At 35.8% G+C, this 14,000-nt stretch overlaps 1 protein-coding gene across 5 annotated transcripts; it reads right to left on the minus strand.

The window, feature by feature from the left end:
• Positions 1-1,239: 1,239 nt before the first annotated feature.
• Positions 1,240-13,010, minus strand: LOC126818573 (hydroxylysine kinase). Of its 5 annotated transcripts, XM_050546034.2 has the most exons (6): positions 9,534-9,786; positions 7,382-7,760; positions 6,304-6,440; positions 4,978-5,070; positions 3,348-3,432; positions 1,240-2,846 (listed from the first exon to the last, which is right to left on the minus strand). In XM_050546034.2, the coding sequence occupies exons 1-6, from the start codon at positions 9,540-9,542 to the stop codon at positions 2,317-2,319; spliced, it is 1,233 nt and encodes a 410-aa protein (XP_050401991.1). In that variant the 5' UTR covers positions 9,543-9,786; the 3' UTR covers positions 1,240-2,316. The 5 variants fall into 5 exon arrangements, 1 of the variants encoding a protein (XP_050401991.1); XR_007679288.2 differs by lacking the exons at positions 7,382-7,760; positions 9,534-9,786 and adding an exon at positions 12,885-13,010; XR_007679289.2 differs by lacking the exons at positions 7,382-7,760; positions 9,534-9,786 and adding an exon at positions 12,054-12,102.
• Between the last annotated feature and the right edge of the window lie 990 nt (positions 13,011-14,000).

Consider the following 14,000-nt stretch of genomic DNA (forward strand, 5'->3'; position numbering starts at 1 on the left):
AAATGGGTGATATGAGAAATACCTTGAATTCAAACCTGGAACAGACGAGGTAAGCAAAAAACTCTCTTTATTAAGACGTCCTGAACTTTGTCGATTTTAAATTGTAGATTTTGATTTTGAAACTCCTCAGTTAACAATCTTTAAAATATACCATTCTGTCGATCCATCTCTATCTTTAATGGCTACTTTAAAATTGCGATCAGCAAACGATGCAAGTTCTATGTAATTCAATGCCTTATTTCATTAAATTTCTAGTAATAAATCGTAGATCTTCTTCGATTCTAAGAATGGTCTTAGAGACATGTTATTTTATGGCGAGAACGGTAGTCACAGCAGGAGTATTATCGTTTATCACCCAATAATACATTCTACAGTAGATATCGCTTGTGTGATATATTTCATAATCTACTGCGATATCTCCTTAGGTGATATCGCTTTAAATGAATTTGATTGGTCAGTTGAAAAGGAACTACTTTTTTGATTTTCAAAGAACAGTTCATTTCTTATTAAAAGTAACTTCTTTTTTTTTTATTAAAAATGAACTATTGTTATTCAATTGACCTTGATAGAAACACTGGGTCAATATAAAGGACTTTGCAATGATTGAATTGCTGTCAAAAAATGATGTATCACTACGCCATCATGTTCAGTAAAAGTGAAATCTACAGCAAAGAATTATATTTATCTATTTGTGCATGTAAGAAGGGATTGGGTGATAAAATCTCCTACTCGTCTTTTTTGATATCAAAAAAGACTGGTAGGAGATTCTCTATATATACATAAAAAAGAAATGACTGGAGCGTGACTTCCTTTCCAATTGCTAGTAAACAGGTCGAGATTTACATAAATTCTTAAAGGACCCCTCTCACCCTAGGGATTAACGCCTGGTTCCACGGCGGGTGATATCACAGACAAGTTAAAGGAGGTGGCTCATCTCTTTTTATATTCGAAGAGAATAAGATTGTGATGATATCTAGCGGTATCAACACTTAGAAAAATGTTGGTGCCCCTATTCAAGCGCTATCTTTAATATTAAAAAATGTTTTAGTGGCGCCAGGGCCCTTATTCACGAAAACTTAAACTAAGATACAATCGAAATTTTAAGAAAAACTGCAATTCGATTGGCTGACCAATATGCAAATTGGATATATGCAAATTGATTTTTACTGGTCAGCCAATCGAATTGCAGTATTTCTTAAAATTTCGATTGTATCTTAGTTTAAGTTTTCGTGAATAAGGGCCCAGGTAAACTTCCTACAAGTTTAAAGACCTGTTACGTTACATCAATATTCCTTGTCTATATTTTGTTGCGTTTTATTTTTCAGTTGTACCACTGGAATAAACGGGGCGAAAGCTTGTATTGAGCGAAATTCATGACATATTAGGCTTAACCAAGAAATGAAATGAAATGGAGTTTAACGACCTACTGTTCTGCTCCGGCTGGGCTAATGAAGACGGGCATACGCCATGCAGTGCGCTATGATGGACATTTTGCCCGGACATACGGCCTACTCTTATATCGAATTCCAACTTCCAAGGGATATTATACGTGCACGCCAATGTGTACACGGGACTTTCGTCCCACCCGAACTACTAGACAGCTGTCCTTGTCAGGCCCCTGTTCTGCCCCACTAACAAGGATAAACTGCGCCGTAAAGTCCCTAGGGACGTTCTCGGTCAACAATGGGAGCGAACTTGCAACCTCCAGGATATAGCGAGCCAGCGCCCTACTCACTTAGCCACCGTGGCTCCGCTTAACCAAGTGATAAACATGTAAAAATGTTGATTTATATGACTTTTTGGCGTTTGAATTGGTGTTTTAATCTATTTCTATTATTTACTCTAATCACCGTAGGCCAAAGCGACAAGAGAACTAAAATATATGCCCCCAAAGAGTGGTTAGGTTGCAATGGATCTTGATATTGCCGAGCGAGGCGAGTTGATAAATATTTAAAGCTCTTGTTTTATCATTTCGCATGTTTGAAATCGTAACAGTAATGATTAGTACATAATATTCTGGTATTCATTTATATTTGAAAATGCGAACCTCTCAAACGTAACAGTAAATGAACGAATAACAAACAGAATATTTACAAGATTAGAAAGGCAAACGAGCCTTTCCAGTTATCATTTAATGTTCTTTTGATGGGGCCAGACTAGCCGAATAGAAAATGTGCACTTTTAGAGCCCCCCCCCCTCCCCAAACCATAAACGCGACGAGTAAGCATTTCAGTTTATCGAGACTTTAAATTAGCGCATATCCAGAAGTATACTTAAACCAAATCAGTTTTTGTTCCTCGTGGATGAATAAATATTCTAGACAACTGTTTTCAAAAAGTTATTAATCATGTGAGGATAAAGCGATTCGGTTGTTACTTCGTCTGTTATCTTCATCCAGGTCTGTAACAAAAATGTCTGTTCATCTATTCCCTTGGCAGCACACATGTTGGTGGGATCTTTAGAAAGAACATATTGCTTTGTGACAATACCTAGACAGAATCCGTATGCAATTGCCAAATGTAATATATCCATTTCAAAGACGGATAATTGTCTAAATTCGACGTAACCAGTTAGTATCTGATCTACGACATTGACCAGGTCATACACAGAAATTGTTGTGTGTTTGTGCATTTGAATTCGCATAACCACGGTTGTTAAGCGAACTACATCTAATATAGGAAAAGAATATGATAGTTCATTAAAATCGATTATTGCATAGTTCTTTAATATGTTTTCTCTTCGGGTATTTGATGCACTTTTATTGTCATGGTTGTTGCTCTTATTGTTCAATATACGTGGCCAATCAATTATAACATTATAATCATGAAAATCTCCATGGATAATACCTATATAAGATAAAATAAAAATATATTTATTAATGGATTATTTTGAATAAAATACTTTCTCGAATCCCAGTAGGCTTAAACAGAGCGGATTCACCCGGCTACATTTTTATTGATCCCTATAGTTCCTATGTAGAGTAGTCAAACAGTTGGATACGACGCCATCCTATCACATATCTCTTTTTATAAAATAACTTGACGAACACAAACACCAGTAGATGAACATAAGAAAATCATTATATATTTACTGTTTAAAGGGCATTTAATAATTGAACACCTAAAAATTACACAAGTGTTCTATGGAAAACAATTACTGTCTTTTAAATCGGAAGCACGATTAAAGAGTCACTGTAGAAACAATAAATGTTTCCATACAACTGTATTTGATTATATATTTTCTAGGCCTATACCTTTCAGCGATATTACATAAGCTAATAAACACCCCCGTTTAAGCCCAGACTTGATACAAAGCACAAAAAATATATAAATATCAAGTAAACACACCTTTAGGTAGAGCATTTCTCAATGTATCCAATTTATCTGCATATTCTGTTATAGTGTTAGCTATTTGCGGTTGTAAAACCAGTTTCTGTAATAAATCGAAATCATAATTAAACATACACTATGCAAGAGCTAAATCTGCCTATTGCAGGTCTTTCTTTAGGCCTGAAATGTTAAATAAACTATTAATTAGACATTTATTAACAAAACAAGACCATAATCGACTCTTGATGGCATCGGATACTTGAGATTTTAACTAGATTAAAACGGTTCGCCATTTAAAAATTTAACTTAAAAATGTGGAAGCGAGGTTAAGTCTCGATTATACCAGTGCCCTGGTTACCACTGTGCACACATCTTGTCAAAACTACAAACAATGATAACTTGGGTGAGAATGAAGTAATTTGAATGAAATTTTCAAAATTTTCATTTTTCATCATCTATTTTTGAATTATTATAGCAAGAATGACCAACTCATTATTAAACTCTTAAACATAGCCTACATTATGCAAGAGCTAAATCTGATTATTGCAAGTCTTTATTTAGGCGTCAGATGTCATAGAAATTATAAATTAGATCTTTATTTACACAACAAGCATAAAATCAACTCTGTAGACCCACGGATGGCTTGGATTCAGCTTGGCGTCGTGAGCGGAGATTAACCGTTACGTTGACGTCATAACCCCGGATCGCGGCTAAATGATAAAGTGTACGAAGCGAGGCCGCTGTTGAGCGATGCCTTAACAAATGACATCTAAACTATTTAAAGTGCAATATAAACACAAATTATACAATTCCTGGAGACCGTGTGATGACTAATACAGACGGACAGGTCTTCTGTCTTGATAATATCAATAAAAATATTTTTATTTCCCGAATAGGCACGACGCCACTGGTGTATAATACCTATAGATTTATCATAATTGTTTATAATATTATGTCCTATATTCAATTGATTTAATGCATGCCCAAAATACAAGCAAGAATGAAAATTTACCCTCTCACTCATTTTGTCCAATTGTTATAAAAATCCAAAAAAGTAAAACACAAATTCGGATATGATGACAGCAGACAAAAGACAGCAGAGATTATGTAGGTGGAGTTAACGCCTGTCAATCAAACAATCGGCCATACTAAGAATCGGTGAAGATGGAATTCAACCCCAGTTCTAGTCAAAAATTACACTGGTGATAACTATGTTCAGAATAAAGTAATTTGACTGAAATTTTCAATATATTCTTCTTTCATCATCTATTTTTGAACTGTTATAGCAAGAATGGCTAACTCCTTATAAAAATCTCACATAATGTATCTTTAACTAATGTATCTTTAAAACAAGAATTAATGCATATGGGTGTATAGAAATAAACTCGAGATTTTTAAAATGTCGTTGAGAGAGAACAAAACACAAGGGGAGAGGGGTGATATAGACTTAGCCTGTTCCACCAATCCTATCCTTATTGAGTAAAATATTGTTTAAAAAAACAAAAACAAAAACACCAACACCCTAAACTGTGTAAAATACACAATGATGTAGAAGAATACGTGGTTGGCAAATTGAAGAATAGTTGGAAGAATTTATAAATCATTATTCAGATAACCAAAGAGAATTTAGGTCAAATGAAATACGCACCTTTTCAGATCTATAATAAAATAGTACCCGACGAGGATTTTCTAAAGACCATATATTATTAATATCAACATCTAAACCATCTGATGGGAAATCCTGAAATGAAAAACAAAATTAACAGTGCAGTACTGTCCGTTCCAATCATACGCTTGCAGGCGGGAGGGCAACGTGTCCATATTAGTAGCTAGCCTAGGGGTGGGGGCAAGGGGGCAGCTGCCTTAGCCCATTGGGAAAAAAATCGGCTCCCCCAATGGGTGCCCTTTCCATTGGACGCAATACAAAGTCAACGACCAACGTGCCCATATCAGTATGGGCGCCACATAAAGCCGAGAGACATTGGTTTGGCGCCCAAGACGAGACTGGTGGGTCGCCCGTGACGACATCATGGGCGCCCATAATATAATTGGCGGGGCGCCCATAATATAATTGGCGGGGCGCCCATAATGCCGAATGGGATTGGTTATGCCCCTACGAATGAATTCGGCGCCCAAAACGGCATGATAATCTTCAAAATTCAAGTCGCACCCTAACCCGATTGCGAACTTTAAGCTTTTCTCATAAACTATTATAGGTATGTTAAAGTCGTATTCCTTCCTTCCAATTTTTATAATGTTCATATCAAAATATCATAATACGCCAATATCGCAAATTCAGTCTCACAATTGAAAATGTCCGTTATTTTCAGGTGCAAACCCTATTTTCCAAAATTTTCTGGGTGAAGAGCACTCTGGACCCTTCGCTATGAACCATGAAGTGTAGGTACATCGGCGCCCCCAGAAGCCTTTGCCCCCCCCCCCCCCCCACGATTTTTTGGGGCTAGCTACGGGTCTGCGCTTGTCGTGTCTGTGTCAATTAGACCAAATTTTCCCAACTAAACCGGAATACTCATAATATGTGTAACTTCACGTAAAAAGAGCGGTTTCATTTTAATATTTAAACAAACGTATTCTGGCGTTTGTAAACACGAACCAGCATGACATCATCGCAGCCACATTAAAATTGTGATGGCATATCAAAAATTGTCTAAGGAACACGCATGCCCATTTTCATGTCAATCGTACTTGACATGGCGGATCGCCACTTGTGCTTTTCTCGAAGAGCGTCGACCCCACTAAGAAGAACAATAAGATGTGTAGTGTTTGGGACTTAGTTTCTGATCCAAAAGTGTCGTCCCGGTTGGTGCACGAAAATAAAACATTGAATTATTTAAATCCCATTATATTTCCACTAAACACGATATACAGCAATTATTTAAATTTTCAGTACCGGGATATTTTATAGAAAACAAGAGATTTTAATCCTGCAATCATGCCAAATCATATGTCTTACCTGAAGCGTACAATGAAATAAAGCTAACAATGATCCCAGTTCAGTTAGCACTGATGATGTCAGTAGTGATTTATCAGCACCGAGTGGTCGTCCTTTTATATACTTCAACAATCTAACAAGACATTGATCAACTTGACCTAAAATATACCGATACATCAGAATTCAGAAATGTGTGAAATGAAATATATATTTAAAAATATACACAATCCTTACGTAGATTAATAATCGCTGTGGGGTGTTATCATATGATTAAATCATTGAAGATACAAACAAAAACCCCAAAAAACCCCAGCAATATATTTGCTCCCCTAGAGCACTAGGCTGGTAAATGACAATAAACATTTAAACATTTCATATTTAGGTCACCGTAAGCTTATACAGACTTGAGTAGCTTAATACTGTTTACACTCTGAAAAGCAAACCACCAACTAAAATACTTAATGACACAAAAACCGGGATCTATCGTCTTTTTTCCCCACATTTTATCTTCGGGTTCCTGCTTTATTCTTCGAAATATACACGAATTTTTGTTTGTTTTATAACCAGTTGTTACAGTATTTGGGTCTTTATGTTAGATTCTTGACGACAACACCAGTTTAAACTTCATATAATACTTTTATTCTGCTTCTAACATACCAAGTACAAACATCTTAATGTTAAAGACCCCATAATTAACTTGTGGTGAGGGAGCCATGTCCTAGCTTGGCTTGGTACGAGTGCGCCAAATCCCAGACACCCTTCCTAGTCTCGTCTGCTGTTCTCGTTTCCATTCTGGGTTTATAAACCCTTCTAGACAAAAGATCTTATTACATAATCAGATTTAACATTCAGTACAGTTTGCTTGTAAGGCAAAGGACATTAAATAAAACAGGCCAGCCATAAGTTTATATTATGGTAATGACTAATGAATGCCATCAGGACCACCATGGGTGTCAATCGCCGACATAAGAATATTATAATCTATTCTGCTTCCATGTGTCCAGGTGGCACGAAGCGTACCTATAAGTAGTGCTTGGGCCCACAGTTCCTGGTCCAAAAAGAAGAATTGTTTGTAATCCAAATCCAAGATTTAGTCTACCTTCAGCGATCCCTCGAGGAAAGGGGTGGTATGAAAATTGTCGGCTGTTTAAATCTGGAAAAGAGGACGTGCAGTTGAAACCATTCTTTTGTAGAATTTCTTGCATCTGATCTATTTTTTTCTGTACATTTGGCTTTTGAGATTCTTGAAAGTTGATGACCTTTAAAACACAACATTCGCCTCCCTCGGGCATTTGATTTCCATTTATATCCTCTTTATTTTTGATAAATATTTTATAATTGCGATCAGCGAATGAATCAAGTTCTGTATAACTCATGACATCCATTCCATATACATCTGATATCAGTTGTTTTATAAGGTTAGCGTTAATGAAGGGTCTGGTACTAGTGGTAGTCATCTTTAAAATTAGATCTTGGTCCTGTATAAAATGTAAACGTGTAATCATTTTAAGATGTTTTATTGGAAGTAATATATATTTTTAGCAATAATTTTATTAACAATTATATATTAAAAGAGGGGCTATCCCTCTGATCAAGACAAAAATAATTTCGGGGGAATAATTTCATATTCAAAATTGCATTAGACTCACCTATAATTACAGAAAATCCCAAGCACTTTTTGACGTTACTATAGGACATTTTACACGAGCGTTAAACCAATTTAAAACCAAGTTTAAAATTAAACAGTATGTAACTCGTCGAGTTCTTGATATATTTGTCTCCATCAAAGAAAGGTATGTACGAGTATCTCAGCGTTTTCTTTATATATTTGTCGCGGTTCTTGAAATATTTGTCTCCACCAAAGATAAAAGGTTTGTACCAGTATCTCACCGAATTCTTGATATATTTGTATCAGTCAAATGTTGCATACATCACATTTGAACATGCCCAGTGTAACTTTAAATCACGTCAAACTAATTAGAACTGAATGCCTGGTGGCAGTATGGTCGATTAGGAGTTGACGTGCCACAAAACCAATTTTGACTAGATGATTGCCTGATTGGTCACTGCAGAATCTACATGTATTGTAGTTTTGGACTGCATATTTTTTTAAAGCAAGATAAACATATTAAAAAGAAGGTTACACGATACTCTTCAGGTGGACATTTTTAACCGTCATCATTGACTAGACCGTCGAACTAGTGAGAATTTATAGTCATGAATATTAGGACTGGTTGACGGAATTTAAACATACATTATGCAAGAGCTAAATCTGCCTATTGCAGGTCTTTCTTTAGACCTGAAATGTTATATAAACTATTAATTAGACATTTATTAACAAAACAAGACCATAATCAACTCTCGATGGCATCGAATAGTCGAGATTTTAACTAGATTGGAACGGTACGCCATTTAAAAATTTAATTTAAATATGGGAAAGCGAGACTAAGTCACGAATATACCAGTGCCCTGGTTACCACAATTCACAAATCTTGTCAAAACTACAAACAATGATAACTTGGCTCAGAATGAAGTAATTTGAATAAAATTTTCAATATTTTCATTTTGCATTATCTATTTCTGAGCTATTATAGCAAGAATGGCCAACTCTTTATCTAAATCTTACATAATGTATCTTTAAGGCAGTGAATTTTAATCTCAGTCACCTATAGCTGGACAACTGTTTTTTACCTTTAATATATTAGATCTATTAGATCTAAGTTATTTCTGAATCTGAAATTGATTTCCCACGTTACAGGCACCTGCGAAGTGAAAGGGCCGCAATGATGCGCTTTGCGTCATAGGTTTAGAAAAAAATAACGTGACTGCAATGATAAATGGGGTTTACAAAACTATTGGCAGAGTCTAATCTTTATTACATATTACCGTGTCTCATTATGCTACACATTGACTCTACCATGTTGCCCATAATCTCTTGAAGAGCCCCCCCCCCCCCCACCACTTCAACGCCAGAACCCACAGGTTTGTAATTAAAATATTGTCTGTGTGTGGGACATAGATAGATGTTAGGTAGAATAAAGATGTCAGGTAAGATATTCCTGCCTGATTGAGTAAAACCACCATGTAGCACATATCATTCAAGGTTATGTTGCCATATACCGCCCAATAAACACGATATTGTCTATATGACGTATGACTATTAATTATTTAGTAAGGTTAAGTTGACAGAGTAGGTTATGTTTTACATACTCAAGCACGGTAGTAATTTCAAACTGTTCCACTTCACTTACCTGGTACATCGACTCTTTATTCACCTAATGAGTTTGAGCCTGCTGTGTTCATGGCATGCTGATCGATAATATCATTGGCGATTATAGAACGCAATTAAATAGTAAAACCTATCATGAAATATGTTGAACGTGTGTACACAAACCAAAATGTGGAATAATTTATGACACACCTTAAGAACAAATATAAATAATCTTAAAACCAATAAAATAAATGCCGATTGTTTTAAATTCAAAAGATCTCGTCTGAACATAAAATGCGTTACCTTCGCGTTTCTAGTCGTCTGTAAAAAAAACCCAATGACCACGTAAGTTTCTTATAGGCATAATGTTGCCTTGACCTATAACTGTTTAGTCTACACTTGTTTGTTAAATGTCAGTCAACAAGGCTATTAGCCTATTCTTGCGTATATCGTAATCCGCTGGAGATATAATTATGCTGTGACGCAGGAATAAATATTCAGAAACTAAAATTATCTCCCTTTTATTAATCGAACGATTTGCGTAGGCATCTTCATCAGTGTTCATCTTTAGTCATGAAAAACATACACCATAGATTAAAGCTTATGTATCTATTCATTTGTAATTTATTTCACAGTGTGGGGGTGGGGTGCTTATAATTGTCTATAGTGATGACCCAGTAAGGTACTCAAGGTAGCGCCAAATTCTTAAAAATTCAAGCTTATATTTCCAAGATCGTCGTTTTAATCAAGAACAAAAATAGCTTAGGTGGCGTTTATGTGCAACTCTTGAAATCCATTTATTGTTCTTCAAAAATCTTCGCTTCACTGTCTAGTGAATTTATTTGAACATTGAACGCATTTCAAGCTCATTCATGAACTCAGCCTATTACAGGTCTTTATTTTGGCTTCAAATGTTAGATAAACTATTATTTAAACACATGTATTTACATCACAAGCCTATACTCTGATTGTGGAGATTTAAACGAATTGAAAGACGGTGGCTATTTAATGATTTAAAGGGGAAGACCAAAGATTTACAACAAATTTTCCATAAACAATAAATATATATTATATATTTAGGAATACCCCCCCCCCCCCCGTAACTTATTATTCAAACGGTTTTTGTAAGCGAGAAATTAATTTTTTTTATTAAAACTGGAAGTGACGTACTTTGTTCAACGCGGCCGGAGGTCTTTATAGTAAACATACAAGTTTGGAGTAAGTTTAGCGCTGCATTTTGTGATAGTTTCATCGTTTGGCAGAACATATGATCAAATAAGATGTTTATTAGGATATCATAAACATGAACTTATGGGCTTAAAAGTATAATACACAAAACCTTTGCATAAATTCAGTTACTGAAAAGTTTTCAATTAAAAATGCCACGTTTTATCAAAATTTCAAACAGTGATAACTTCGAACATCATAAAGTTATTTATATGAGATTTGCAGTATATTCATCTATTTTTGAACTATTATAGCAAGAAATGCCAGCTCTTTATTTTAATCTTACATATTACATATTTAAATCCGAGTCTGGGATCCTTAGAATTTCTCTTGTTCTCTGGCATTTTCTACCTTGTCTACATCTGTGTGGCATATATTTTAACTTTTGACCCGATGATATAAAAAAAACCCCAAACAATATACACTGTTAACCACCTGTAGATGTTATAAATCACATAATTTATTCAGCTCGACGCAAGACTTAAAATGAAAAGATGCGGTTCGTTTAACTTGAATGTAGGTATCGGTTGAATCATATCATAGAAATATATCTTATTTGGATAGTTTTACGTTGTCGACATTAAAGCTGTAATTTCATATTTTTAAGTTATATTTTTAAAATTTATTAAAATAAAGCATTGAAATAGATGGTATCCATAAACCGTCCTACCTTGTTAAAGAATAATCCTATTAATCATATAAGTCACTATTGCCAGCTGAGAAATTGGCAAAAATATCATTTTCAACTTCAAATTCCAACGTTTGAAGGTAGCTAATGCATGGAGGCAATATGAAAACAAGGGAGGTAATTGTGTTATTATTTCCTGTGTCAATGATTTTTAAGGGTGGGAAATAATGCCCACGGTCGTATAATAGTGAGTTGATAACCTATTGAGCAAAAGACATAGAAATAATTATGTTTTGACTTTCTTAGAAAATATGAAATTATCGCTTTAAGGTGTACGTGTTCTATTGTTCCATTTAAACAAAACATTTTGTAGGAATGTAGGCTTTTATAGATTGAACAAAAAGCTGATAAATGTTGAGATGTGTTGAACATGCTCGAGGGGATTTATAACAAATCTCAGGCACGATATATATTTGATACTAGTTGAGCATCAGAACAACATGATTATTTCATTGGAAATGGGGCGCAAATACCCAAAGGAGTCGGACAAACTCTAAAGCAACTGCATCTCCTTCACTGGGCCCCTTCAATGCCTGTCTACCTGTGGAATAACATGTACATTATTCGTATCTGTTAAATTTGTGCGATTTATATATTAGATTAATATTATTATTTACTCATGGGCGGGGACTGATAACGTCTTACCTCAAATAAATTGCAAAAGACACCAGGAAGTTTCGGAGAGCGATATCTCGTATCACATGTCACTGATGACACATATGCCGGAAACACATGTCGCGCTAGACACCTTTTATTTAAATTACGCAGATTTTACACTGGTTTTAAGTTACACTGATTTTAGATGTTTTATCCATTAGTCAATTTAAAGAAATTTCTATTTTCGAAAAATTGATGATACAATGAATGATCGATGACCGAATCCGGAATGGCTCCAGACCCAAAAATCATGAATAGAGAGAGAGAGAGAGAGAGAGAGAGAGAGAGAGAGATGAGGTTTAACGTCCACTCGATACAAACTAGGTCATTTCGGGACTTCAATAACTCGTTTGCATGTAGGGTTTTTTAGCAGTGGGAGGAAAGCGGAGGGCCCGGAGAAAACCCACGAGGTTGGACAGTCGACCCTACTCCTTGTCACGTACAACCGGGGATTCGAAACCACGCCAGTTGACTCAATGACTGGGTTTATGATACAGCGCACACGTGGCAACCATTCGGCCATCCACCCCCCCACCCCCCAAAAAAAATCATGAAATTTCAGGCATTTATTTTGCCGGCTAGAAAGGCAAAATGATTTTATCTCCCAAATTACTATTTAAATTTATCTTTTCACTTTACCCGTCTGCACAAAAAATCTGATTTTTAAAAGCTTATGCAAGTTATATATATTTAATATTTAATAACGCTTTTATCTGGTGTATCTTTCATTTCATTTTCTTATGAATTAGACTATATTATTATAACAATAATGTGCGCTTTTTGTTGTATAATAATAATAGTTTGTTCAGCTTTTCTTACCGTTTAAAAAATATATGTTTTATCTCTTTTTCGCGGAATTCTATGACATCCCTGTCGGGGGCAGCCAACTTCAACACAACAGTATGATAGGACATAAAATAGATAGTGAGTAGGTACAAATACTTGGGACCCAAGATGGCGTCTTTGTACACTTGAGGTCATATTTTTATGACGTCATATGAAATTTCTGGCTTCACAGTTGTCGCAACCATAGAAATGTCGCAACTTTATCTATAGGCCTATACGGCTTTGACCTGCATAATTTGGCCAATTTGAGTGAATTCGTTCACTGTTTGTAGGAAGACACGAACAGATGAGAACGATATGTTGTAGATACCAGGGCCGGCGGAAGCAATTCTTGATTGGGGGGGGGGGGCTTCCATCCTACGTCCTTATAGGCAAGGGTTCAGGGGCCGCAATAACCTGGAGAAAAGAGTACTTGCGGCCAAATTATTGGGGGTGGGGGGGGGGCTAAACCCCCACCCCACTCCGCCGGGCCTGGTTACAACATGCAAGTGATAGTATGCTGGGATATGTCAGCGTCACATTTTATTGATCAAAGGTCGATTGTGGTGTCATCAAAAATGCTTGCATTTAGATGAACCACGGCGTTTTTAAAGGCCTTTGCCCAGACTCGTTCCCCACTATGAAATAATCAGATAATAAAGAAAATTGAAGGTCATGCCAGTTTTTGAGATGTCTCAAACGAATGGAAATAGGGCTTGGTTTACTTTAATCCAAAATACTTGTCATAAACATCGTTTCTGAAGTGAGTTATTATTCTTTTTTAATCCGAAACACATTACATATTAACATTTTTAATGACTTCACAATCGACCCTTGGATGTAATAATGTGACGCTGACATATCCCAGCATACTGTCACTTGCATGTTGTACCCACACCATATCATATAATCTTCTCATCCGTTCGTGTCTTCCTACAAACAGTGGACGAATTCACTCAAATTGGTCATATTATGCAGGTTGACGGCGCATTATTCTAGATAGCATTATACGAATTTTCATTCCACTAGGACAAACGAGCTCTTAGAATTCTTCGATTGAATCAAAATTGTCAAAACTGAGGCAATTTCACAAGGAGTCCCCAGGGGCGT

This window comes from Patella vulgata, chromosome 4 (assembly GCF_932274485.2).
Source record: "Patella vulgata chromosome 4, xgPatVulg1.2, whole genome shotgun sequence".
Classification (NCBI taxonomy): domain Eukaryota; kingdom Metazoa; phylum Mollusca; class Gastropoda; family Patellidae; genus Patella; species Patella vulgata.